Source organism: Aphelocoma coerulescens, chromosome 4A, assembly GCF_041296385.1.
Source record: "Aphelocoma coerulescens isolate FSJ_1873_10779 chromosome 4A, UR_Acoe_1.0, whole genome shotgun sequence".
Lineage (NCBI taxonomy): Eukaryota > Metazoa > Chordata > Aves > Passeriformes > Corvidae > Aphelocoma > Aphelocoma coerulescens.
Genome location: NC_091018.1, coordinates 4,195,835 through 4,222,629, shown reverse-complemented (window position 1 = coordinate 4,222,629; position 26,795 = coordinate 4,195,835). Strand labels below are relative to the sequence as shown.

Sequence of the window (26,795 nt, the reverse complement as noted above, 5' to 3'; positions counted from 1 at the left end):
GTGTTGAGGATGTCTTGGCATATTCATTTCAATCCCCATCTGTATCTGTTGAAGTATGAAATAATTTTGGGTTTGCTTCTTTTTGATGCCTAGCCTGTCACTTCTATAGTTTCTTCCTCTGTGCATCATTATGATGATGGAAACTTCTAAAAATTCTCTGTCTGAAGCCAGAATTTGTCCTGTCAGTTTAAAATTTGAACTCTAACTCAATTTAACATGATCACTGACTAATTGCTCAGATATTATATTGTCCTCCAGAAAATTGGAGGTGTGGAATTGAATCTTACAAGTATGTCTAAGGAAGTGGGGAACAAATGTGGCACTTCTTTTCCTGCTTCTAGTCCAGCTGGTGTGCTTTTGCCACCAGGTCCTAACTGCCTCCTTTTCATGAAGTCACAATAATCTCAGTAGTGGTGGAGTTTGGTACTGGAATATTCTAAATAACTCATTAAAAACAAATGCTACAAGAGTTAATTCTGAAGATACAGGGAAAAAAATCCCCAAAAAGTTCAGTTTGCAGATATTTTTTAATTGAAGTAATGCTTTAGTTCACAGTGCTGTGAAGAATGCTGTTACACATTTGAACATTGATGTCCTCCTTCCACTCTCTCTGCAGAAGAGAAAGAGATTTTTTTGCACCTTCCTACTCATCATATGAAGTGTTGAAGCAAAGCTTCTCTGGCAGTTGAAAATCTCCTCTTTAATCTGGCACTGGAGGCTCTCTGGCCCCCCAGCCCAGCTGACCTGTTCCTTGGGCCTTAGTGTCCCTCTCCATCTTCTGGTAGGACTGGAGCAGGAAGGTTGAATTTGGAGAACCAGGTAGTTGGGGACAAAGGTGTGGATGTGAGAGAAATCCATCCCTCTGGAGTCTCAAATACCCGGTGGCCATAAATCCTCTGTGATCCTGTTCCTCCTTTTTTGGCTCCTCCAGGTGAGTCCCTGGAGAGGAGACCTTTTGCTGGTGGCACTTGAGGGTTGCCAGGAGTGATTGTGGCCTTTCCTATTTCTTTGGGAGGTGAGGAAGGTCTGGAGTGAGCAGCTGGCAGCTGACTCCTGCTCACTCCCAGCCACGTAGCCACATTTGTTGTTCTGTAGAAATAAGGTAAATAGAACAAGATCTCTCTGGTTGCACAGAAGTGTTTACAAAGATGAGCTCCTTCATCCTTGTGCAATGGTAAAATGCTAAAATCAGGCGAGGTGTGTTCTGGAAATTAGCATGTCATTGCTGAGGGAGATTTGGAATTTATTTCAAATCAGAGCTTTTATTTTTAATGGCATGGCAGCAGGTAATTTGTACAAGTGTGGGATAGATTGTAAAATAGAGAGTGGGTAATGCTACCTGGACGTCCCTCAAGCTGCCTGAGCAAGGAAGGATCAGTGCATGGCAGTCGTGACAGGAGCTGTGTGTGCAGAACCTCAGAGCAAAGAATAAAGCAGGTATTTCCTTCTGGTGGCTTTTGGAGTTAGCATGCATGATTTAATAAATGTGTTTTGCTTTCCCAGGAGAGATATCAAACAGTACTAAGTGTTTCAGTGGTATTTCCTTCGGAAGTCAAAATGTTATTCTGTATGTAGAGTCTTGTTGCTTAATTTCCAGACAAGGAGCTAAGTTAGGCAGAAAAGAAAGGAAAAACACCCAAGCTTTTGGCATATGAGGATCAGAGAAAAAGCTCTTCATAGGAAAAGAAAGTGTTATCTTTTTATCCTTCCTTCCCTTCAGTACCTGCCATGCAGTTTTCTCACAAATGCAAACATCCTTCACAATCTGTTTAAAAAACCACAAATACATCACTCGGAGGAATATTTAAGGAACCATCAGGAGGGAAAAAACTCATTGGTTTAATGGAATGCTGTCAAGGAAAATCAGCATCACAAACGACACAGGGGCAGAATTGATACTTTTGCACTGACATGTTAAAAGAAAATCCCATGCATTATTTAGAAAACCCAGAAATCTGTCAGCTGTATGATTGCCGAGTTAGCAGAAGCAGGAGGATGCTGCTCAAGTTGAAAAGAAACGCGTAGGCACAGATCCATATTGTAACCTTTCATGTTCTCCACCCACCATGAATACCCAGCTATTACACGGTCAGCATTTTTTAGTTTTTCTCTTTTAAAATTTTCAAGTGCTTGAAAAGTCAAAAGAGGTAGGTCTTTTCTTCTAAAAAGCAGGATGCCAAGGCTGTTATTTTATTGTAAGAATGTAAAAATGACAGGACCAGAGAACAGTTTTTTTAATCCTTGAGTACCATGTAGATTTCATGAAGTCATTTTTCCTGTTGTTAAGGCAAATGTGTTTCTGTTACTTGAGCAGAGAGTTACAAATTTTCTTAAATAGTTACGAATTTTCTTAAACTGTCCTTTGGCCGGGAGGGATGAGTGCAGTCTTGAAGCAAGAGAGAATTCTAACATGTTTTGAGTTGTGTGCTGTCTCATCCAAAAACTAGACTTGACTCCAGCCCGAGCAGACACATTAAAACATTTTATCCTAAAAACTGGGGCTTCTGTGCTGTTTTTGTAGGCAGTACCTGTGCTGCTGATGGCAAGGGTGAGGATGGAAAGGTGAGGAGGCACAGAGGGGATGTTTGGATGTTTGTGGGGACAGGATCTGCGCAGGGGGTTTGACCCAGGGACATCACCCTCGAAGGAGATTCAGGGAGTGGTGGCACTCAGTGGATTTCAGGATGTGCTTCCGTACTTTGCCTTGGAGGTGTGGTTTCGTGGACCTTTATTGAACCCACGTGGAAGTGATGGTGAAGAAGGTTATTTAAGCTTTTTCAGTGAAAGTGGAGTGAAGGAACTCAAACATTCTCATAACATGGGGGCTTTAAAAAGCTTTCCCCACTGCTGCTTGTCAGAAAACGTCTGTGGTTGGGGAATGACACGAGCAGAGAATTCCCTATGGATGATGTAAGTGAGGCCTCCCTGGGGCCAGGCACTGATAATCCTGGAGGAGGAGGCTGATGTGCCATTTTATTTTAAAATAACAACTCCTCAAGCATTAGCCAGGAAGCAAAATGCTGTTTGTTTGGGTCAGTTGTACCTTGTCTGCACTGTGCTGTTTTCTGTCCTGCTCCCTCCTAATGGGATACTCTCAGTTATCCCAAGAACCCAGTCTCCATGTGGGAAGCTTGGAAATAAGATGCAGGTATTTATTTCGTTGGCAAATTGTGGTTTTTTGGAGAGTGAGTATCAGTGGATATTTTGTGCTGTGTTACCCCAGCACTGGGCAGGGTTTAGCAGCAAGAATTTTTGGAGGCTTTAGTGAACCCCAGTTTCAGTGGAGTGCAAAAGTGAATTTTTTATCTGCAAACTTATTCTGAAGTCCCATTTTAGGTACATTCTTAAGCAGTTACCTATTGAATGCATGTGAATAATTTCACTGTAGTTTTTAAAGTATTCATTTAAATAAGAACATAAATACTTTGTAGTAAATGTAAATGATTCACACACAAATGTTGATACATCAGCTAATATTTACATATTCGGGTTGACTGACACCCAACTGTGAGAAATGGGAAGTAGCTTTGGCTTTAGTTTTAAAACTAATAAAGGAAATAAAACTCCAGACAAGTTTTGAAAATGAAATTCTCTGTGCTCTTCTCTGTAACTCTGAGGCATCTTTTTCTGAGAGGAATTCTCTTTCAGGTTTTTGATGCTTGTCTTACACATGATGAAATTAACGGTGTTTATATAGCATCATGAGCTAATGTAAACTGGTTTAAAGAACAAGCAAATTTAGGTTTTATCTTATATTGGCCTCTTTTTAGAAAAGTTGTTATTAACTGTTGAGGCTCTGGGTTGTGTGACTGCTTTTTGAGTGGGAAATTCTCAAGGGTATATTTTAAATGGATTCGTGACTGTTAGATATTAGATACTTCTAAGTGTTTACAAATGGAGAATATATATATTTGTAAGTTTATATTTCAGCAGTTAAGCATCCCACACAATCTGTTTCCTCATTACATTTTGGTTGTTACCTTATTCAAAGTCAAAGAACTGTTGTTCCTTTTTATCCAGAGCAAAAGTATTGTTTGGTTTTTTTAAAATAAAGACAGAATTCCTTGCAATGATTTTTAACTTTTGCTGGAACAAATTTAATACAGAAAATCAAGATTCATATCTGTTAAAAAGCCCTGCCTAACGCCAAATCAAATACCTCTGGGTGCACACGGCGTGATCATAAACAACCTCTCCAGATTCTTGCCATATCTGCTATCAGAACTAAGTGCAGCAAAAGATAAACTAATGACAAAATGCAAATGGTATGGCTAAACGGAGGAGAATTGAGAGCTTTCACAGGTCTGTCACCTTTCAGATCCTTTACAAATTTATAGTCTCAGAGTGCAGAGGTCTGAATCTTCAAAGCTCGAAAAACAGAGGTGCAGCATGAACTAATCTTCATTTTTTCCCCTATCTTCTTACAGCAGCACTAATGGAAATGTATTTTGTTTAATGACTCTGAAATCCTGTTTGTAATTAGATGTGGGAATTGGTCTTACTTTGTAACAGATGATACTGGAATAATAATATGAGAGATGCTACGCTGAGACCCCTATCCTCCTAAATCTATATCATTTTTCATTTTATTGACAGGAAATGTGTTCCTGGAACAAAGAGATTGATTTTAAAGAGTGGAAAAATAATGTCTAGTAAAAACTCAAATGAAAACATTTTAGTATTACTTTTAAGTGTATCACAAGAATATGTTAACCCTTTAGATGTATTTTAATGTTAGTAAACAATCTTCTTATAATTGTTGCTTTGTCTCTGATACAATCTTTGAATGAATGCACCAAAAGGTAGAGAACTTTAATTAATGATAGGGTGCATACAATTAAAATGCATATCATATTTCAGAAGGATTATTCAAAATAATTAATTTTGTCTGTTAAAACACTTTTGCAGTCATAAATGAAGTAATTAGGAGTGGGCACAAAAGATGTGAGTGCGCTCTGAGCTCACACAGTCCCTTCAGAGTATTACTCTCTTTACTAGGTCTTGATGTCATAAATCATTTTGGCCTCTCCAGAGCCAAGGCTACACTTTTTCTGTGGTTATAATTCTCATTTTTGTTGGTGGTAGCCGAAATACTGGCGTGCTGAGGGAAAGCAGGTGACTCTAAAGTGTCCCCATAAAGAAAAGATCTCATGTTGATCTGCAAGGCACAGGGGCTCCACGGCACTGTGGGGAGGGATACTTATCAGAAATGCACCAAATTTAAGACTTCCTGTATAAAATCCTTATGAAGACCAAGGCAGATTGGATGCCCCACCTCTCAGAAGGAAAGCAGTTCAGTTTGGATGTTTTAGCTGGCTCCTGTGGCTGCTGAAGGACACAGTGTGGAGAGGTTGTCCTGCTCTCCACGGCAGGAGGAGGAGGAGGAGGCACCTCTGCCTTCCTGCCTGGGGCTTGCTTACAAAGGCAAGGAAAGGGAAAACAGTGATCCAGGTCTGCCCCTCTGAAATGCAGCTTGAACTTGATGTTAAAACATCCTTGGACAAAGCAAAAGCAGACCCAGGAGCAGGCAGCATCCACTGACCAGCAGAACTGTGGCAGTGAGGGGTGCCAGGAGTGCTCAGGGGTTGCAGGCTTTCCACAGTGCTACCAAAGAACAAGAAAATACCAAATGTTAGACACATCCTTTTTTTTTTTTTCTTTCCAGGTCCTTGTATGTACTCTTGTTTCCACAGTATCTCCTCTGCTGATCATTTTGCACAGAGTAACATGTTCAAACTCTGTTGGTTTAATTCCCCATTGCAGGGTGTGAGGATGAGAGGAATCCTGTGAAGAATTCAGTAAAAGCAAGAATTAGTGGTAGTTGCCTGTGTTAAGTAGTGAGTGCACTTCAGTCTCCCATCAATGATATTTTAACAATAGAAAGTACTTCAATATTTTAATTACACTGTGAAATCTGGAACATTCTTGTTTTTGTTAAGGCACATATAAGTTAGGATGAAAACTGGATATTACCTTTGATGTGGGCCACATGCTGAGAGTCCCCCAAAGGATGTCATTGATGGTGATACAGCTGCCAACAGCAGGAGTCTCATGAATTGCAATTTTAATCAGATTTTTAAAAAAAGTCCCCTAACGTACAGTTAATTTATATTTGAGGCAAGAAATGTTTGTGGTGTGATTATTTGGAATATTTTCTCACTTAAAGGAGTAGCATTGATCCCCCCAAAATTTTAATAATGTGGGTTTTTAGTTAAGGATTCAGCACTAGATTTGTGTGGCGTGCCCTGAGCTGACATTTCTGCAGCTGAGATTCGATAGCAGTTTTCCTTGCAACAGTTGGTGCTGTTGAAATGTCTGGCTGATCTGTGAATTTGATGAGACAGAAGTCACCGTGGTCTCCAGTAATTCTGCCTTTCCTTGCACCCACAGAGTACGAGGCATCCCTTAGTTGTGGAGCAGGGGCTGTGTGGGTAAGCAGGACACACACAGATCAGAACCCTACTGCTTTTTATAGAATACCTTGGCTCTCTTGAGCAGTTAGATTCAAGTTTTGTTTTCCTTTAATGAAGTTTTGATCCATGAGAAAATCAGGAATATGCATTTATTTCTGTGATTTTAAAGTAAGCATCTGACAGTTTTGCATAATAGGTTATGCTTTCTGCTCCATATTCTGTTTAAAAAAAGCTGGAATCCAAAGCTGTGAGTGACATTTTGGTAGAATTTTAGCAAGTACAGTCATTACCAAATTAAAAATAGATACAGGTGGGTAGTCTATGTTTTTAGCTCCTTTTAAAAAAACCCAACCCCTGACTGTATACAAGAGCAGCAATTTATCAGATCATTATAGTTACAATTAGGAAGGACCAGCAATGTTGTCTCGGACCAAGAGTAAATTTACCTTTATCCACCGGAGGCTTTAATTTCCATGGCTGCGACATCTTTTCCTCAAATGAAATTCTTATTCTTAATTTGTTAGAAGGTTAATTTAAATTAATAAGATCACTGAAGAGTATTAAAACCTGGTCCGTTTAGTCATGGAGAAGAAAATGTTGTTGGCACCGTATAATTGAAGCTACTAATTTGTCCATAATCTAAAGGAAAAGTGCACGGATTTTGAATACACATTTCAAGTGCTTTATTATTTTGGAAACTCGACTGATACTATGCTACCTGGGAACTAATTAATAGGAATTTCAGGTTGGCCAGTTGTGTGTTGGAGGAAGGTTCCACAGTGTAGGAACTCTGCAGGAACTCAGTGCAGTGCTCTGTTGTGGGTGGGCACTGCAGGCTGTACCTGCAGGGTGGGGGTCACGTTGCTCACACCTGGCTCGGGTATGAGGTGCAGTTCTGGGGTGGCCAGGTGAGTTCAGGACAGTTCCACCCTGCAGGATGGCTCTGCCTCTGGGTGTGGTCTCTGTGTTGCAGTCTGTGGTGTTCAGGATCATCAGAACCAGTGCTTTCAGACTCGTTTCCTTGCCACACTCCGACTCTGCCAGCCTCCTGTCTGACTGACAGTTGCCCAGCTTAATTTTAGAAATTTCATAGGCTTGCTGATCATGGCCATTTTTCCTAATGCTTTCCTGAAGTCTTCCTTGTTAAGTCTTTCCTTGCTGCATCTTGTCCTGTACGCTGTGGCTGCAGAGAACAGTTTATTTCTCTTTATGACTGAACATGTTCTTTAGCTAGTGAAGACAATTAGTGAGCTCCTGCCTGTTGTCCCTTCCCTCCACTGAACAACCTGCTCTTCTGAAGACTCACACTGAGAGTTTCCTCATCCCTGCTCAGTTCTCCATGTGCTCTCCTGGCCTCTCTCCAGGTGATTCAGATCCTCCTGGTCCCCAGCCCAGGGCAGTGCCTTGGTCAAGGCCGGTGCTCTGGGCAGGAGTGTGGGACGTGATAGAGACAGAGAATTCCTCCCATTGTACAGTGATCTCCTATAAATGAGTGGAACTCATTCTCCTGGCATTTCCTGGCAGCAGGGTTTTGCTGACCTGTGTTCACCTGCAGTCTATTACAGACTCTAGATATTTTTTAATTCTTATTTTTTTAAATTTACCCAGGCAGTCAAACCTCATTCTGAGTTGAGGATGGATATTCCAGCCTTTCCTCTGTCCTCACCAGATTTTCGCATTGTGTGCTCTTAAATCTTAAACAAAAGTTCAGACAAATTCTAGTAAAAGATCCAGAATTTTGGGTAATTTTGCTGTGTATGCCTAGGGTATAGACTAACATCTGCCCTTGAATGTGGAGCATTTAGTTCAGTTGAGTTTGGCCATTTTATGGTTCATTCTCTCTGTACACATTGACTGAAGGTGCATTCTGAAGGTAAATTAAAATTGATAGTTGAAACTGAAAATCAGCATTTCCTGTCTTGATGCCATGCATTTTTTAAGCTGTACACAGCCATCTGCAATTAATGCTCTTTGTTGTATATCTTCTGTATTTACAATATATTTGACAATAAAACCTTTTTTGACATTTAATCAGTAGCAGAGTTGTTCCACTCTCATTATATATTCATGAACTTTATCACCAAGACAAGGCATAAATGTTGAGCTTCCCTTTAAGATCAGACAGGCATTGATATTTAAAACATTGGAAATTGGGGGGGTTTGTGACTGTTCTACATTTGTACAATATAAAAATTAGAATAGATTCTTCTTTTTAAGGATGTTTTAAAGATAGAGACAATGAAACTTCGGGACTAGTGAAACTGTGTAAGAGCTGTATATTCAATTACTGATGTCATGGGCCATCAGAAGCTGCTTTTTTTTCCTTTTCCTGTAAAGCTTATAATATTAGTTAAATTGGGATTCATTTTCTCATATTTCAGATGGAAGTTGGAAAGGCAGTAGGAAGAAGTGTCTTGCAAGTTCCTATGGATCTGTTTGTTGATTGACTGTCTCTAAGAATTTGATGTGAGGGGGATTTTGGCATTTCATCCTTAGAGAAATATTCCCCCTCGTTTGCAGCACCTCTTCTATTTTTCTGGATTTTGACAAAGTAGATATTTTTTGAAAGCTGAGTCCAACTTTATTCCCTTTCTCTGTAAAGACTTAGATCCAGGAAGAAAAGTAATTTAGAAGAAACCAGAATAGCATGAATAAGATCCTTAATTTCACTTTTTAAACACCAAGCATATCTGGGTATATCCTGTGTGTTAAATGGCATTTCTGTGTCAGTGATAAATTGAACTTTAATACAAAAGTACTACTGAAACGAAAGGGAATTTGCATGAAACTTGCAGGTATCTTATATTTGGGAGGATAATCTCTAATGAGCCTCTCTGAATTTAAACTCAGTGATTCTGTCTGTAGAAGAAATATTTGCATTGTCCTATTGCTCACAGCTGATACTGATTTTCTCTCCAACTAACTAACAGCTCTTCTTTCTGCCTCGAATAATTACAGCCCAAACCTTGCCCCTGTACTATGTAAATGGAAAATCCAAGTCATCAGGATAGCAGTGTATCTTCAGTTTGGATTAAAAAGAAGTTTATTTATGAGATGCAGTTATGGCACTGAAATAAATGGTTGGTGCAGTTATGCAACATCTCACCTTCAAAATTTAATCATCTACAAATGCAATTTATTTTTCGTAAGCTCCTTGCTTTTTAATATGATTCACTAATTTTTTTTCCTGTTGTTTGTTCATCTCTTTTGGATGGAGACTCCAGACAGTTGTTTTTCCTCTTCCTTAACACTTGGTGTGGTTGATGTAAAAATATTTGACAATAATGTTTGTATTATTTAAATAATTTCATATTTAAAAGTCTGAAGTTGCCCAGAGAGGTTGAGAACTCCCCATCCCTGGAAGTTTCCAAGGCTGGGTTGGACAGGGCTTGGAGCACCCTGGGATAGTGGGAGGTGTCCCTGCCCATGGCAGGGGGTGGCACTGGGTGGGCTTTAGGGTCCCTTCCATCACAAACCAATCTGGGATTCTATATTTCTATATTATTTGAAGCACATGAGGTATGTGATGATAGTGTGGTCACAGCTCTCCCATTTTTAGTTATCTTAATTGTATACATGCAATAACTTCTAATTCAATTAAGACCAGCAATATTCCACATTAGCCTGTGTGTCAAAATCCATGCAGTATCCTATAAAAAAGTCATTAGTTTGGTAATATCAATTTAACAAGTTTTAGCTCATTAACCTTGACACCAGCAGTGCTGGAGAGAGGAACCTTTTGATATTGTTGTTCTCAGCATATAGCAGGGAGCCCTGGAAATGTGCTGAAATCCGTGGCCATTATCCCTGATCATCAGTTACGGCTGTGTGCTGGCTCTGCTGGGCAAACACCACAAATTACAGCTCTTCAAGTCAACTTAATAAATGGTTGGTGCAGTTATACAACATCTCACCTTCAAAATTTAATCATCTGCAAATTGCAGAAATACTTCTTCAGTTACTTCTTTTTTCAGTTCTGGCTTTGCATTTGTGAAATTACAGTTACCTTTGTAATAAAATCCTTGGTTTAGCTTATAAATATTATTTAATACTGGTGCAGGTACCATTATAAAATGAGAAAATGAGCAATCACTTAAAAGTAGGGTACAAAGAAATGAAGAAGAAACTCCAGCAGTCAAAAGGCTGTTGTGTATTGTATATTTTCTCTTATAGAACCACAAAATCCTCAGTGTTGGAACAAGACCTCCAAGATCATCAAGTCCAAACTGGTGTTGTCTGATTTGATGCCTCAGAACTGAGAGAGGCAAAGCTGAACTCATGTTTAGCCCCATTGTTAACCACAGAGGCATTTGAACAGCAGTGAGAAGGGACTCTATAAAAATACAGGGTATTTTCTTAGGAAGAGCTTCCCCTAATCCCTTTCAGTCATTGTGAGTCTGTCACTTTGGATGATTTGAGGACAGGATTTGGATGGAGAGAGAAGGAGCACCCACCTCTGAGGAAGGGCCGTGTGAAAAGGGAAGAAGAGGAGTTACAGCAGTGTCTTCATGTGGAAGTGGGGAAACCAAGCAAAATGAACATGGAAAACAGAGTATTTTGTTGTCAGCTTTTTGTCCTGTTCATGCCACTGTCAAATTTTTCATGTGTTTATTTCGGTTTCCTTTTTCCTTGTTCCTTTTCCCTTTTCCCTTCTTCTCCTTCTCCTCCTCCTTCTCCTTCTCCTCCTCCTCCTCCTCCTCCTCCTCCTCCTCCTCCTTCTCCTTCTCCTCCTCCTTCTCCTTCTCCTTCTCCTTCTCCTTCTCCTTCTCCTTCTCCTTCTCCTTCTCCTTCTCCTTCTCCTTCTCCTTCTCCTTCTCCTTCTCCTTCTCCTTCTCCTTCTCCTTCTCCTTCTTCTTCTCCTTCTCCTTCTCCTTCTCCTCCTTCTCCCTGCCTTTTCCTACCTTTTACATTGTGGGAGTTCTCTTTACCTCACCACTCTTTCTGTGTAGGAATCCATGGAATTTGGGGAGTACTTTGGACGCCTTTTCTCCTTTTGCCTGTGCTCGAGTGGGTCATCACCTGCTTTTCCCTCTCCCCACCTCATTCCCTTTCCTTTCCCTTCTGCACCCCCATCCTCCTCCCTTCCTGGCTGAGTGTGGGTCTCCATCCTGAGGTTGTTCCTCCAGGGTGGCTCTTGCTGTACCTGTGATGAGGAATGAGGTGGGAGGGATCAGGCCAGGCTTCCTGGAGTTCCCAAAAGCTGAGGAGAGGAGGGTTTTGGGAAAGACTGGGCTCTTTACGTGTGTAATGTATGCGCTGGGAATATTGCAGACTAACAAAAAAAATCACTGTTCTGAACTATGTGCTAAAACCTGGTTTTCTAGAAAGGAACAGTTTAACCTCAGCCAAATTTACAGCCTCACTAAGGCAAAACAAGGTTGATTTAAATAAATGTAAGTATAATTTTTTTTTTTCATCTGGCATATTTGTCTCATAAAAAGTGAGCTATTTTTTTTGGCATTTGTAGAAACCTAATCCAAAAGGAAAAAGTACATTAGGTAGAGTTAAATTGAAATGTTGGTTGACCTCCAGGTAGCAGGGAAGAGCACAGTGTTGAGGTTGAGCAAGGTTTTTCTTCTGCAGAAAATCACTGGATTTTGCAGGAGTTCTGTAAGGCTGAAAAGAGATAATTTCAAGTGATTTTAGCTTTGAGAATTTACAAAAAACACTGTATTCTTTATATAGTATAATAAAAAGCAGCTATGTTGACAATTCAATACAAAATAAATCTACTAAATTGTTAATCTTTTAAGATACGTAACATTTGGCTTCTGAAATCTCTTCTGTGCACTGATACTGGGCTTTTGCCTTTATCTAAGGAGCATTTTTCAAGTAATCCATAAAATACTTTTTTAAAATAACTGGAGACAGCATGGATGCAGAAAAAAGTGCAGTTTCATGAAGCCTTTCATCTAAGGCCTAACTAAGATAGAATCACCTGTACATGAAATCAGAAAATTAGCATGTGCTGGGTAGTTGGGCAAACATGTCTGTAAGCCAAAGCTGCCTCTGCAAATACTGGATTTCTTTCTAAGAGAGATCTTGCATTATTTGACATTTATGAAAAACGGTTAGAGTTTTATGTGAAACATGTAGTGGCATTTCTTGTGGCAAATGTATGTTACTTTACATTTATGTTAAACCCCATATGGGTGCATTTCTACATGTTTATGTATGAACGTATCTCAGTATATTTGAAATGAGAACTGCAAATCAGACTGCACATTTGTGCCCTCTAATTTGGAGGTTTGTAGTCTGACCATGTTCACTTGAGATTTAAATATCTTCCAAGATATTCAAGCTTGATTACTTGGCCTCACCTGAATAATGTAGCTTAGAACTAAGGCTTTTATCTGAGTAGCTGTCTTTGTATTATGACTAAAAAATCTTATCACTTCCAAGATGTTTTGTAGAGGAAAATGTGTATTTTAGAAGTTTCAAAGGTTTTTTGGACCAGTATTTTTAAAAACTGGCATAATTTATAAAGTGGAGGTTCAGCTGCAAACTGTGGGGCTTGGCTTTAGGGGGGATCATGGTGTGGGGTTGTTGCTTGACCAATTATGTGGGTAGAGGTTATTTGCAGAACAGAGGTAGTGAAGACATCTGGAGCTGTGGGATGACCAAGGCTGTCTGTGGCACTGAGGGAGCAGAATCCTTCACTTTTTGGACAAAGCCCTGGGCTTTGGAGCGCTGGGAATGCTGAGCTGGAACCACAGGTACTTTGCCATAGGTGTGCTGGGACAAAATGCATCTCTTTAAAAACCTCAGCAGAGAGTGGGATCCTCTGTCCTTTTTCTTTTTAAGCAGAAAACTGCCCAGAATCTCAGAAGTGAAAAACAGATCTTTAAGCTTTGCAAACTAAAGAGCTTTGGGAAGAGTGTATTTGTCATTACGTTTAATTTGCACATACCTCACCAAAGAAAAGGCCAGGGGAGCCAGGCCGAGAACACAGCTGTACAGGCAGCTCAACTAATTGCCTCTCCATCCTCAACCTCATTTATCTTCATTTCTTCCCAATTATACCAAATTATCAATAGTCTCTGTTGCATCAGAGTCTTAATCCCCTTTATTCAGGCAGCATTAGATAGTGGCAGATGAATTCTTGGAGGGAGTCAGGGTAAACAGCCATGAAATGCCACCTCTGGCAGATGGCATTGCTCACAAGAAATGTGACAAAACATTTGGAATTTGTTACCAGGCATTGGTATGAGAAGGCAAGCTGTCAATATTTTTTTAAATGATAATCAAGGTGGTGCATACTTATACCACAAGCAGAAATGAATCCTGTCCAAAACCTCAAGCTTAGTTAAGTTTAGCTTGGCACTGTGCTATTCTGTTTTGTTGCAGAAACCTCTCACTTTCTCTTCTGAAGAAGTATTTTCACTTTATCAGGTATTAATATCAACACTTTAATAATGTTTGTTCTGATAGTAGTTGTTATTTATTGTTTTGTATAGCTCAGAAAGAAATGCTGGTTTGAAGACAGAGTATCCTTTGCACAGTAACAAGTTTCAGATGTATTTTCTTGAATGGTTTATTTGACATTGTTGATCATTTCTAGGGGTTTGATCTGCTCCTTAGAGAATCTAATGCAAAACTCCCACTGGTATTCCTGGAGGAGATGGGAATACCCAGTGGCCAGGCTTGCTGAAGGAGAAAAATGTTCTGAAAAGCAAAGATGGATTGAATGTGTGGGATGTCCAAGTGCTGTGGTAGGAACCTATTCAAATATTACTGTGAGCACAAATGAAAGTGATTGGGAAAGGAAGTATCAAATTGGCTGCTAAAGTAGTTCCAGGGGGTTTTTGTGTGTTATTTTTAGGCTGGCATTAAGTGGAACACAGTAGATGTCCCTGCTGACCTTTTATGTGGATTGGGTTTCTCACGGGCTCTCTTGGTTCTGGCAGCACTCTCAATTGTTTGGAAATCAGAAGTGTTTAGTGCAAGGGATTGACTGTCAGATGTAAAAACAGAGCACCTTCAGAATGGATGTGTACCTGGCCAGAGGTCCCATCCTGACACAGCTTGGTGGAACTGTGCAAGAGGCTGCACTCACTGATCCTTTGTAGAAACTGGGACTGTGGCACTAAATCTCACTAGAGCCCTTCTTCTACATAAAAATGTGTTGGGCATCCCTTGGCAGCCTCTCATTCTCTGGTAAAATCTCCAGTGAGTTTGGAGGTTTGGAAGACTGTCCAGGTGTGTGTTAAGGCCACAGACTTTATTATATACTTTGTATTATATGGAATTTTTTAGTATTAGGAGATTTTGAAAAGATTGTAAATACATGATCCATTTATGTCACTGCAGATTAACTCAGCAGATTGCCATCTGTATCTTGAACTGTTCTTAATAATTATTTCAAAGAAATAGTAAATAATGAATTGTTGAAGCTCAAGTAACCTGGGTTTGTACAGTTACCTGTCTGCCCTGGGTGTCAAGATATTCTCAAAGCCTCTCAGGGTCAAACTAAACTATCTGCCTAGTTACAGTCATGGTAAAAATACACAGTAGATGTATCTCAGTGGTTCTTTCAGTATGTTCTTAAATATGGGAAAATATTAAGTAATTTGAAACAAGGCAGAAAATTGTAAATTGTGGTGAGTGAGGGTATGGGTGATGATCATCACTGGAATACAAATCCTGGTTCCCCACTTGCTGGCTGCAGTGGTGGAGTTCAGAAGGATGGATGTTTTATCCTTTCTGGCAGGCAGCCCTGCAAACTGTATTCAAGATCTGAAAGTTAAGCTGTTTTATTTCTGGCTTGTGCATCATCAACAGTAATAAAAACATGACAGACCAGAATTTTGACCTTCTTTCTCTATGTGAAATGAATGTGTTTCTGAAGGCAGGCTGTGGTCCTGCAGTAGAAAACAGTTTTTTTTGTTGATGGTCCTAAACCAGAAGAGATACCATGTTCTAGTACATCATTCTTATCTTTGTATAGAAAAATAAATAGCAATAAAGTCACGCAGTTGTTACTAAAAATGTTAGCAATAAATGTACTTCACATTCTATAGAAGAAACTGAATAGAGTTTCATAACTTAGTATTTAATCCACCACAAGAACTAGGAGATGTCAGGGGAAGACAACAAACACCAAGTTAATCCTCCCAAAACACACCTTCAAATAACACAAGGTGGTTTTTCATACAGTGCACGTACAGGTATCTAGCTCTGAGAGGTGCTTGTGAGTACCAGTGCATTTTAGTGACAATTTTTATAAGAGTTCATGTCTAAATTCCTGGCCAGTCTGATGTTTTGTCCTGTTAAATGTAACTTTCACAGGGTGCTGTGGTTGTGGAAGCTGAATCACTGAGGTGTATTTGGTGTTCTGGAGTACAGCTGCCAGTACTGAAGGTGATGCTGAAGTTGAATTGCTGCAGCCAGTTGTTCATCTACACTGGTCACAGAAAACAGTAGAAAACACTTGGTTGTATTTTAGGAGCATTTGTGTGGCTACAGTTTGCAGGGATGAATGGCTCTGTCTGGTGTGAGAGAGAGACCAGGTTTCCTGCTGTTCAGAGCCTTGGACACTGAGCACCTGGCTGTAACGGGGAGATTTTGTTTTGGCTGGAAAGGCCCATGCAAGGACAATCACAGCTGCCAAGGTAACTGGCACTGAGGAGGCTCGTCTGGGGCTGTGCTTCAGCACCAGAATCATCCATCAGCACGCTGAAACCTCAGAACACATTTCATTTACCACCTTCTTGTTTCTTTGTTCACTTTAAAGGAGGCAGTCGATGGTTTGGGAGGGATGGTTAAGTTCCTAGATAAATATTGCAACTCTGCTTTTATCTTCACAAAAAGTATCTTCCTGGAATTAATTGTTCTTAATTAAATTGGCATCAAATATTCTGACATATTCCCAGTTACCTTCAATGTCCTGTTTGCTGTGAAATAAACTTTGATTTTCCTGTCATCAAGACTTTCAGAGAAGTTTAGAAATGATATTCAGATTTCAGATGCCTTCTTATTGTGTAATTATCAACAGATTACTTCACCTAAGTCCTGACAGACATATTTTTTAAGTATGACTGACTGATGGACAGATTGGGAATTGCTGAATTAATGGGCACATTTCAAAGCCTTGGCAGGGCTAAGCAGTAATTACATCTGCTGAACCACTTGATAAGTTTTTGGAAGTAGCCCAGTAAAGCCATCACTGGATTTCTTGAGTTTTAATATCCTACCCTACACACTTTCATGGCTCTCTTGTAGGGCACAGTCCAAAAGTTGATACAGCCAAATAGCTACAGGCAGACAAATCCATGGGTTAAGGCTTTAGATGCATTGCAGATCTGCCATTTAGATTTTCGGATGGGTGTAGTGATTTTGGGGGCTGACTAAAAATCTTGTTCCCATTCTTAAACTCGAAAATTTCATTTGGGAGTAATAAGGGACCACAGAAAGTGTCCACACTTGCATGGCCTCTGTAAATAACATTACTACTGCCAGTACAAGGGACAGAATTTGGGGTTAAATGGGTCATAATCCTGACCCAGAGCAGTTTTATGGTTTTCTGACTGGAAACTGACAGGTGACCAGGAATGAGACCTGGGTGGTCTCTTCCTGACCGTCCTGCAGTGAGATTCTCAGTTTATCAAATATGACAAAAATTGTTTCTGACCTAATCTTATCTTCCTGGGACACTCAAAGGTTGATACCAGGAAAATGTTGACTGAAAGTTGTAGGCTGCAATGTTTTTGCAGAGGATATTCTGTGTAGACCAGAAAAGTGACCATTTTTCCCAATATCAGGGTGAGATTGGGATATTGGTAAAATAGTCTGGAACACCAGAAAATACAGGGATTAGGAGTGCTGGCAGAAAGGCCTGTGTTGTTTTGAGAGTAATGGAGTTCTGTATAATCCAAACATTTTTAAAGGCCCTGTTGTATGTGCTGGACACTTAGGAAAGAAGTTAGAGGTGAGGAATACTTGGAATTACCAGTGCTGAAATAGCAATGCACTGAATACTTTCTTCTTTGCAGCTGTTGTTACGCTTAATATGCCCAACAGGATGAAAAATGTGTTTAAAAATAATTGGAGAATAAAATTGGCCACTGAAGATGGTATTGCTTTTTACAATTGGAGTTCAATTTTTCAGGAATGTATCACAACAAAAAGTAAAATGACAGACATAGATTGAAACAGTGTGGTTGTGGAATTCGAAGGTAGCTCTGCCAGAGAGGATTTCATTTAGCTCAACCAGACAGATTTAAGGCTGATAAAATGAATTTGAAACCAAATGAAAAGAAACTGTCACCGAATTGAACTCTGATTGCTTTCTGGAGATCTTTCAATACCTAAAACCAAGACACTAATTTAATCACTACAGGTATGTCTTCACCAAAAAAAAAGAAAAAAACCCAACAGATCTTGGGGTTTTGTTCTGAAGAATAGAAATGCACAGAGAGGCTTATTGCTGGAAAACTTTTGGCTTTAAGAGGTACCTTACCTAAAGTTAATGATGGATGAATAGCAGCATTTTCAGAAAAAATGAAGCTGAGCTTATCACTCGCATTTCCTTCCAATAAATGAAACTTAAACAGAGTCACTTCACTTACAGACCTGTATGTGGTGGTAAATCACCTTCCAGTGGGGTTGTGGGGATCTGTCACTGACAGCAGGTGTATGTATTGCTTGGGCTGAATTTCCCTGTTTATTCGTGGTACCTGTGATTTAACTCCTAGATTCACCTGATTTCTGCTTAGATTAACATTAGTGAGATTCATGCACTGGTAAATAACTTACCTCAAATAACCTTTTCAGAGTGGTAAATGCCAGGTTTAATTTATGATGTAATAAATAACTGCCCACACCCCCATGGAGTCCATCTTTATCTGTGCCCTGCACTGCATTTCCCTGGACAGTGCAGGCACTCAGGCATTTCTTTAACCCATACTGTGCTTTTAGCTGCACAGCTGAGAGCAGAGCTTGCCCCACACCTCTGCTGTGTGCTCTGAACTGGGTGGGTGAAGCAGCCCAGACTTCTCTTCCCCTTTATCCTGGCTGTGGTCAGGTACCCACGAGCTCTGTGCGTGCACCTGCGAAGCATCAGGAGCTCTGGGGGGGCAGGTCCTCGTCTCTCTTTCCCTTCTCTAATGCTGAGTACAATCTGTTCTGGGACAAGATCGACCAGAATGCAAACAAGATAAGGAAAAATTACCTTTCTGTCCTTTAGTTTTATCTGTTGGAGGCAAGGTCATGTGGGTAGTGGGTAAGAGTAAGCATAAAGCTTTTGGTAAAGTGTATAAGTGATGTATTGGCATTTTGACAAATAACAGACTTCTGGGTGCTCTAATAATATTCCTGTGGCACTCATGTATCAAGTTACTACTATTTTAAAATGAAATACTCTTTCTCATGTAAAATAAATAAAAAGTTGTATTTCTCTTCATATAAAAGAGGTAGGTCCCACTGCTCTTTTATCTCATTTTTCTTAGTAGTGTATGTTTGCTTTTTTCTATATATTTTTCCCCTTATGTTTTGTATACCTAAAAGAAATTACTTGAAATAACATCTGTGTATATACTATAAGCTCATCATACAAAAGACAGGATTGAAAATTAGAAAAAAAAATTAAAATCAAAATGTGACATCTTTGCTTTATGGATGCCACCTATTTGGACAAAAAATGGCAATGAACAGAAATCTGAAAAACTGTGGTTGAACACAAATTTGAAGCATTAAGAAGGATTCAGTTTTTCTGGATGTATTCACTTCTAATTGTTATGGCAACAAAGAATTTGAAAATACACATTGATATGTTGCATGCCAGCTATGTATTTGCTGATCAAACATGCTGACAGCTGTGTCACCAAATAAGAAAATCGTGTGCTCAAAAATAAATACCTTTTTTTAACATTGCGTGGCATTTAAAGGATTGAGTATGTCACCACAGGTTTGCATGTGACATACTTGCTTTACACGGTGAGTCTGGTTCTGGCTTGCTGAACATTTATATGTAATCTTTTTCTTACCCTATGAGCATAGATGCTCCAGGGAAGAATGCAAATTTTCTTTAAAAATGGTTATTTTTTAGCTGTGTAAATGGACTGTGGGTAGGATGAATCAAAGCTCTCTGTGGTGTAGGGCACAGGAACAGGACCATGAGCCCTGACTCATTTCCAGTTCAGTTTCCTCACTGGGGAGGAACTTCCTAATTCTGCCCCTCAGGTTTCCCAGTTGCAGCTGATCACACGGCCCTTAGAAAACACTCCACACCTGAGCAGTTCTAGGTAAAACTTCTAATTATTATTTTATTTTTAAGAGACTTCCTACTCCATAGTAAATGCAGTCCAGATGGAGAGATGGAGCTGTTATCTGTGGGATACTGCAGGCTAAGGATGCATTTCATTTAACACCCACTTTTATTATACATCGTACACTTGGCTGTATTTTTTTCTTTCTCTAAGGAGAAGTGATAGGGAACATAAGAATACAGGAATGGTCTGTAGAGATAAGTGTATTGCAATTTATTCTTGTGTTGCTGGCACTGAATACTGGAGCAGATTTACAAGTGGAATTTGCAGAGGGAAAAAGTTATTATTGTCCCCATCTGTAAGGAGAACTGGTCCAGTGATTTGGACTGTGTGACATAATTTAAATTTGGTTTCCCCTTCCATTGCAGATTTCCTGGGTTTCCGTAAGCAAGTTGCTTTTCTTCACAGGGCAGTTCTCCATCTGTAAATTGGGAATAATGGAATTTTCCTCTGGAATGTGCAGTGGTTGTAGAGCTGGGCTTAGAGAGCTGGTGGGGCTCTGGTACTGCAGCCTCAGGGCCACGAGGCTCTGAAAGTCAAGAGAAACTTCCAGAATTAACTAAATGAGCTGAGTTTAGACCGTCTGTGTTCAGGGCTGGAACTACCAGGGGCAGAGGAACACGGGGAGAGGGAAACTTCAGATGCAGGCTCAGTTTTTTCTCTTCATTCAGAAATCTCTATCATACTGTCTTGGGCCCGATTTTTGTGGCCAGTGCCCTGATCTGTGAAATTACAGCTACAAAATCTGTTCCTGAGCAAAAAATTCATGGGAAAGTATGTGTGGTTTTTTTGAGGAAGAATAGAGTGTAAGTGTCAAATTTGTTGACAAATCATATGGAGAAGATTAAAACTCACTAGATAAAATCAAATGCTTGACATTTCCTCAGAAAGTCCTTCGTAAATTACACATTTAACTTGTGAAACACACCAAATAATACCACCCCAGATTCACGATAGTCAAAGTGAACGACTTCTACACTATATAGCAGTCAAATGTTATTTGAAAGAGCTGATATACAGTATATTAAATAACAAAGATGCTGACACAGCCTCAACTGTAGTAGTTCTAATTACTGCACTACGCCATGCTATATTATATCACATGGCATAATTTAGTGTATCTTTCTTTGTCAGTGTATTACTCATCATTTTACAAATTACAACTCTTTTATAGGAAGGTAATTCATACTTGGACATAGTGCTAAAATGATGGAGTGTTTTCCTTTTTTCTCAATCACTGATCTTTCAAACTTTTGCATTTAGCAGTATTAATCATGTTTATTAGCCAAGTGTTGTCATAAGGACTGGAATCTCTCTGTTACTTTCATATTCAATTAAAATGGTTTTTTGCTTTCTGCCTCTGTCTGCTGCACTCCAGTAATCTGTTTACTTACTCTAATTGAGATTCTTGTTCATAAATTCAAAACAAAATCAATACTGCAGTTACATGTTTTTGTAACAATCTATAATCTAAGTGACAGTGTGGGGTGTACCTGAGAGAGGGGGGTGATCTTAAAATACCTTTTAACTCTAGAAATGTTCAATCTAAGTTTTTTTTTAGGTGTTCTGTTTTGTGGACCAGATGTATTTTGGAATTCACTAACATGCTCTACTTAACCTGCTGTTTAAAAGGAATTTAGTATTCAAGTGTGTAATACTGAAAAAACTACAGTCTGTAAAATTGCTGCAGAACACTGTCTCTTCAGCAGACCAGACAGAGATTCGAGACATCAAGTGCTCAGTTTTCTAGACTTTGTGTTTGCTGTAGACAGTAATTACTGTGCATAATAGATATCTGGACTGCTAAGCTGAAATTCCTGGATATTGATGATTTCCAAGCACAGCCTGTGGCCGGCTCATTTAACCCAGCCAAGTGAAGGATTGCACATGGGGCATCCCCAGGGTCAAGCCCAGCAGTGGAGGGGGAGCTACTGAAGCTCAAAGATAACAAAGCTCGAGGATAAACTGTTGTAAGCTCTTCGGGGGTGAATTTCAGCTGGAATGTGGTGACACTGGAGGGAGGGAATGGCCAAGTGCCTCCAGGATTGGTAGTGCAGAGACCTGATGAGCAGGAGGGTGGACTTAGATGAGTCTGGCAGGGACTGGTGGCCTCATGTCCTATGATAGCAGGAGATTGTGACTCAGCCTCTCAGATGTTCCTGTTCTGATAATTTACTTAATCACGACTGATGATTTCATCCTCAAACATTTAGCTTTTCCTGTTTCCAGAAACCAGTGTTTTGAAAGTTGGTGATGCTGAAAGCATCTAAAAATATTTTTTTCCCTAGTGCTTATTTATTAATTTAGCTTTTGAAAAATTCAGGTGTAGGTTCCAGGTGCTGTGCCTGTGCCAGATGCTCAGCTGTGGTAAGGAGTGTTGGCTCATTGCTAACCAAGCAAAATGTCTCTAAATAAACGTACATGCCACTCATGGTTTGTTGTGCCCTGTTTTGCAGGTGGGAGTGAATCCTCCTGGGATAAAGACAAGCTCCAGTCTCCCATTACGACGGGATCCCAGCACAGCATTGGCCACCCCACACTGTCAGGGCAGTCGAGCCTTGGGAGTGCACACCCGCTCAGCCCTCTGCAGCAGAACCACCTGCTCACCAACAGTACGTACTGGGATCCTGCTGGGAAAAAACTGCCTCGAGCCTCCCTGGGGCTGGGCTTGCCTTCCTTCCCAGCCTCAGGGAGGGGGGGAAATGATGGGAGACACGTGAGTGACAGGAGGGTCAGTCCTTCCACTGCTGGCTGCACTTGAGCCTCATGTCCAAGCCACCCTCTGGGATCAGTCCAAGTCCAAGTGACTATTCCCTCTTGGAATAGTCACTCACTACTGGGTTTGGGACTGCCAATCTTTACTTGACATTTCTATGGCCTGGAATGAAAGGGAAAATAATCATAAAGTTGCTTAAAATTTTAGCTATGTGAGAAAATTCTCTTCCAGATGAAAATGCTGACCCACCAAATAAAATAGGAGAGCAAGGAATAAATGCAAAATGTCCAGTTAAAAAAGGTCATCCACTGAACCCAGCTATCCAAAACAACTGGAATAAAATGATACAGGTTGGGTTTGGAACTTACAGCTCCCTTTAAAGCCATCTTTTTTCTTTCCCTTAGGAAGGGTGCAGGTGGGAAGCCATCAGTTCCCCTTCTTTGTGCCCAAAGAGGGAAGGAAGGGAAGTAAAAACTTTTCCAAGAAAGACGTTTGGGATTAACGTTTTAAAAATTAGTGAGGAATAAAGTTATTCCAGTGGTTGATGATGGATGAAGAATGAAAAGCTCATTATTTATGAACTCTTGTTGCTTGTTTAAGCTCTTCATCCTGAAAGTTCCGAAAGCTGATTTTTGGTGTTAGTTATAGTGGATGAGTGACATTTCTGGCTCCTTAGACAGTTTGAGGAGTAGTCGGTTCATTGCTACCTCTGTCAGGCCCCAGACTTGAGTAAATCAAAGCTATTGAAGTGACTCCTACAAAATGTGTCTGCTTTGTTTGTGGGAAGGTATGGACCTGAGCATTTTGGGTCAAGTGTCAGTAGTCAAAAATCACCAGGTCCTAGAACTCAAATTCTCTGTAGTTTATCCCTTCATTTTATATTCTTGCATAGGTCAATACCTGGATTTCTCTTACAGACAGGCATACTATGTTCTTTGCTCTTAAGGATATTTTCCAGTGGATTTTGTAGTAGTAGGTGAATGTCTATAGGCTGTTAAAGGGTTTACTGGATGTCAGACATTATGCCCAATGATTTGCAAGTGCAGGATATATTTTCCTCATAGTCCTCTGAAATGTTTGACGGATTGTGTCTTAAAACTGGTGATGTGCTGTTAAATTCTGTTTGTAGTTTGCATTTAGTTTGCATGTCAATTGGACTTTTAAGTAGACATACAACTCAATGTGGCCAGATGGTGTCTGGGAGTTTTGGAACTCTATAGAGGATGAGGAAAGATTATTGGGCTGTTAAGGGAGATCTGCAGGGGAACAAAGGCTTATGGATGCAGGCACTGGAGGGGATTTTCAGTGTGGTTTGAAGTGAGGGAAGATGTATGTGGGCCTTGCTTATTGCCTATCATAATTAATATTGGCGTGGATCATCATATAAAATAGAGAGTGAGTCATTAGACATCACAGTTGTTGATCATGATATGCTCATGTTAAACAGAAATAGTGTGGGAGCTGGGAATATTGCAATTCTGCCTTTCCTGGTGAGCACCGTGGTGTTTTTATATCACTGGAGTCAAATTCTATAGGAATAACATAAGATATGTCAGTCAGTGGTATTTTTTATTGTTAGTTCTGTCATACACCAAAATGATGACTGGCCTTCTCCTTTAAAATAGTTAGGATAGAGCCAAAAGTTAAAAACTTTTTAACAATAACCAATCTCAATGGTAAGTGGTAATGACTAGCTTTATGTTTGTGTTATTAATACTTACACCTGAATTTTTTTTGATGAGGATTTCTAATCTAAATGTCATTTAGAAAAATGGCAAGACATTTTAGTCTGGCAGAATGAGTCGTCCGATTCTTTTTTCTGAGAAATTAATTTTGGCCCTAAAGTAGCTGTCTTCAAGTGGTTCCTCTAAAGAGCTCTTGAATGCACAATAACCTGGAACAATTTTTTGAGTCAGTTGGTGTCTTGGTCTTGCTTTCCAGTGCAGTCATTACTAAATACAAGAAGTAATATACATGCTGAAATGGATATTAATGAAGTATGAGAATCCAATTCTTGCTAGCAGTAACTTCACCTTTTTGGCAATGTCAAGATCTGCAAGTTCGTCCAAATAAATTTCATACCTTCTTAAATTGGTTTATATCCGTAGCAGAAGACAATTTAAAGTGACATTTTGAAAATTAAAACCTCTGGCAACAATTTTAACCTCTCATTACGTGTTGCAGTTCACAGACCTTCTGTACAATCGTTCAGTGGTGTCTGTAGTCCAAGCCACAGCCTCCTGGATTCAAGAAAGAGAGTATAAGGATTTAGTGTGACATTGCTGAGAAGTGGTAATAGGAAGAGGAGTTCTTAGGAGTGTATGATCAGATAAAATTATTAATAAATTATCATCTGATGTATTGGAAAACACGCAAATTATATGCATGTTTTGTGGGGGTTTTTTTTCTTTATTCCTCTTACTTAGGAGATCACTGAACTGGTACATTCATTTTGTGTCACTCCCCAGCTGTGTGTTCCTCTCCCCAGCACAAACCAGCCTTTCCTGGGCTGCACAGAGAGTTATCCCTACGGAACCCTGGAACTGTTAGGATGTACTGTTGGGTGTTGGGTGTGAGTGGTGGATGTGGCAGTGGGGTGTGGGTCCTGCAGGGTGTCTCAGTGACGTGGTGGATGTGGCAGTGGGGTGTGGGCCCTACAGGGTGTCCAAGTGACATGGTGGATGTGGCAGTGGGGTGTGGGTCCTGCAGGGTGTCTCAGTGACGTGGTGGATGTGGCAGTGGGGTGTGGGTCCTGCAGGGTGTCCAAGTGACATGGTGGATGTGGCAGTGGGACATGGGCCCTACAGGGTGTCCAAGTGACGTGGTGGATGTGGCAGTGGGGTGTGGGCCCTGCAGGGTGTCCAAGTGACGTGGTGGATGTGGCAGTGGGGTGTGGGCCCTGCAGGGTGTCTCAGTGACGTGGCCATGCTCTCCGCAGGGATAGACCTGCCCTTCATGATGATGCCGCACCCCCTGCTCCCCGTCAGCCTCCCCCCAGCCTCGGTGGCCATGGCCATGAACCAGATGAACCATCTCAACACCATCGCCAACATGGCAGCGGCGGCGCAGATGCACAGCCCCCTCTCCAGGGCTGGGGCCTCCGTCATCAAGGTAAGGCACCTCTCCCACCTGCTCAAAGCTGCTCCTCTTGGCTTACAGAGCATTTGCAGGGACCCTCTCAGGGAGGAGAAGGATGGGGCTGTGAGGTCACACTGCTCCAGCTCACCTGGGCTGCTCCCGACACTGAGCAGCACCCACCACTGCAGCCAAGAGGTTCAGCTGCTCTCATCTGTCAGTAAGTCTGTCATGTAATTAAAAATGGACACTAACACTCGCTACAGGCTAGAGTAAGATCTGTGAAAGCTCAGTAACTCTTCTAAAATGTTGTTTGAAGTCAAACTTAAGAGAAAATACTGTACGACATGACAGGAATTTTGGTGCACTGCAAATCCAGAGCAGGTAAATAGCAGAGAAAATCATCACAAGTACCTTAGTGAGGCTGTGGAACATAACAGGAACTCCAGTGCAGTGCAAATCCAGAACCTCAGAAAATTATCACAAGTACTTTAGTGAGAAGAGTCTCTGGTAGCCAAACCTGAACTTCCTTCTGGTTGGTTAAAACATGTTTGTATTTTGAAAGGCTTGTTGTAGTCTCTACCAAGCAGGTTGTTCAGAAAGTTTCTTGCCTTTGTGGAGAGCTGCCGTTCTGCCACACACTCAAAAATGCATTAAAATAAGAAATTTTCCAAGTAGAAGTGTGTGGGATCAGTGCATGTGAAGGATTGGTGTGATGGGATTCTCTAAAACAGTGTGTCCACTTCTTACTGAGCAAAAATTAAAGGTGTTAGCAGTCTGACTTGTGTGTGTGTGTGTGTGTCCATGCACATGTGGGTTTCTTGTTGACAAAGTAAAATGTTGTCAGCTTTGAAAGTTCATTAGTTTAGTCCATTTTTCTTTGGGTTTAAATACTTGAGTCTATAGAGCTATCTGTTCTGGAAAGTAAATGTCTTCATTTCAATATTTGTGCTTATTTACACTCATGTATTCTTGTCACTCTGGAATCTGAGTTGCTTTATTCTAACAACTCACTGATGTGCTGAACTTAACCTCTCATATCTTTATTGTAAAACATATTAATTATAGCGATTCATTATTTTTTCATTGAGCAAGTTCCTGTTTCCAACATTACAGGCCAGTTGTGAGGATACATTAGTGAGGGTTGTGTTGTACTTCCTTTTGTCACAGGTTGGTGCTGCAGGAGATTTTGTTTCTAAATCAAGCAGGGAAAGAAACTCACAGTACCCAAGCACATTTTTCTTGTTCATGCCTGTATGTTCTGCTAGCAACATCCTCTCAAGGGGGACAGCAAATGTCTCTCATCACATCCCTGCAGTAAAATAC

At 40.5% G+C, this 26,795-nt stretch overlaps 1 protein-coding gene across 4 annotated transcripts in view; it reads left to right on the top strand.

Annotated features, from left to right (window-relative positions):
* Positions 1 to 26,795, top strand: part of DACH2 (dachshund family transcription factor 2) — a 249,801-nt gene that overhangs the window by 167,223 nt on the left and 55,783 nt on the right. For all 4 annotated transcript variants that reach the window (XM_069015047.1, XM_069015048.1, XM_069015046.1 and 1 more), the window contains exons 4-5: positions 22,135 to 22,290; positions 25,333 to 25,505. In XM_069015047.1, coding sequence (XP_068871148.1) covers positions 22,135 to 22,290; positions 25,333 to 25,505 — 329 coding nt within the window. The remainder of the gene's footprint in view (positions 1 to 22,134; positions 22,291 to 25,332; positions 25,506 to 26,795) is intronic.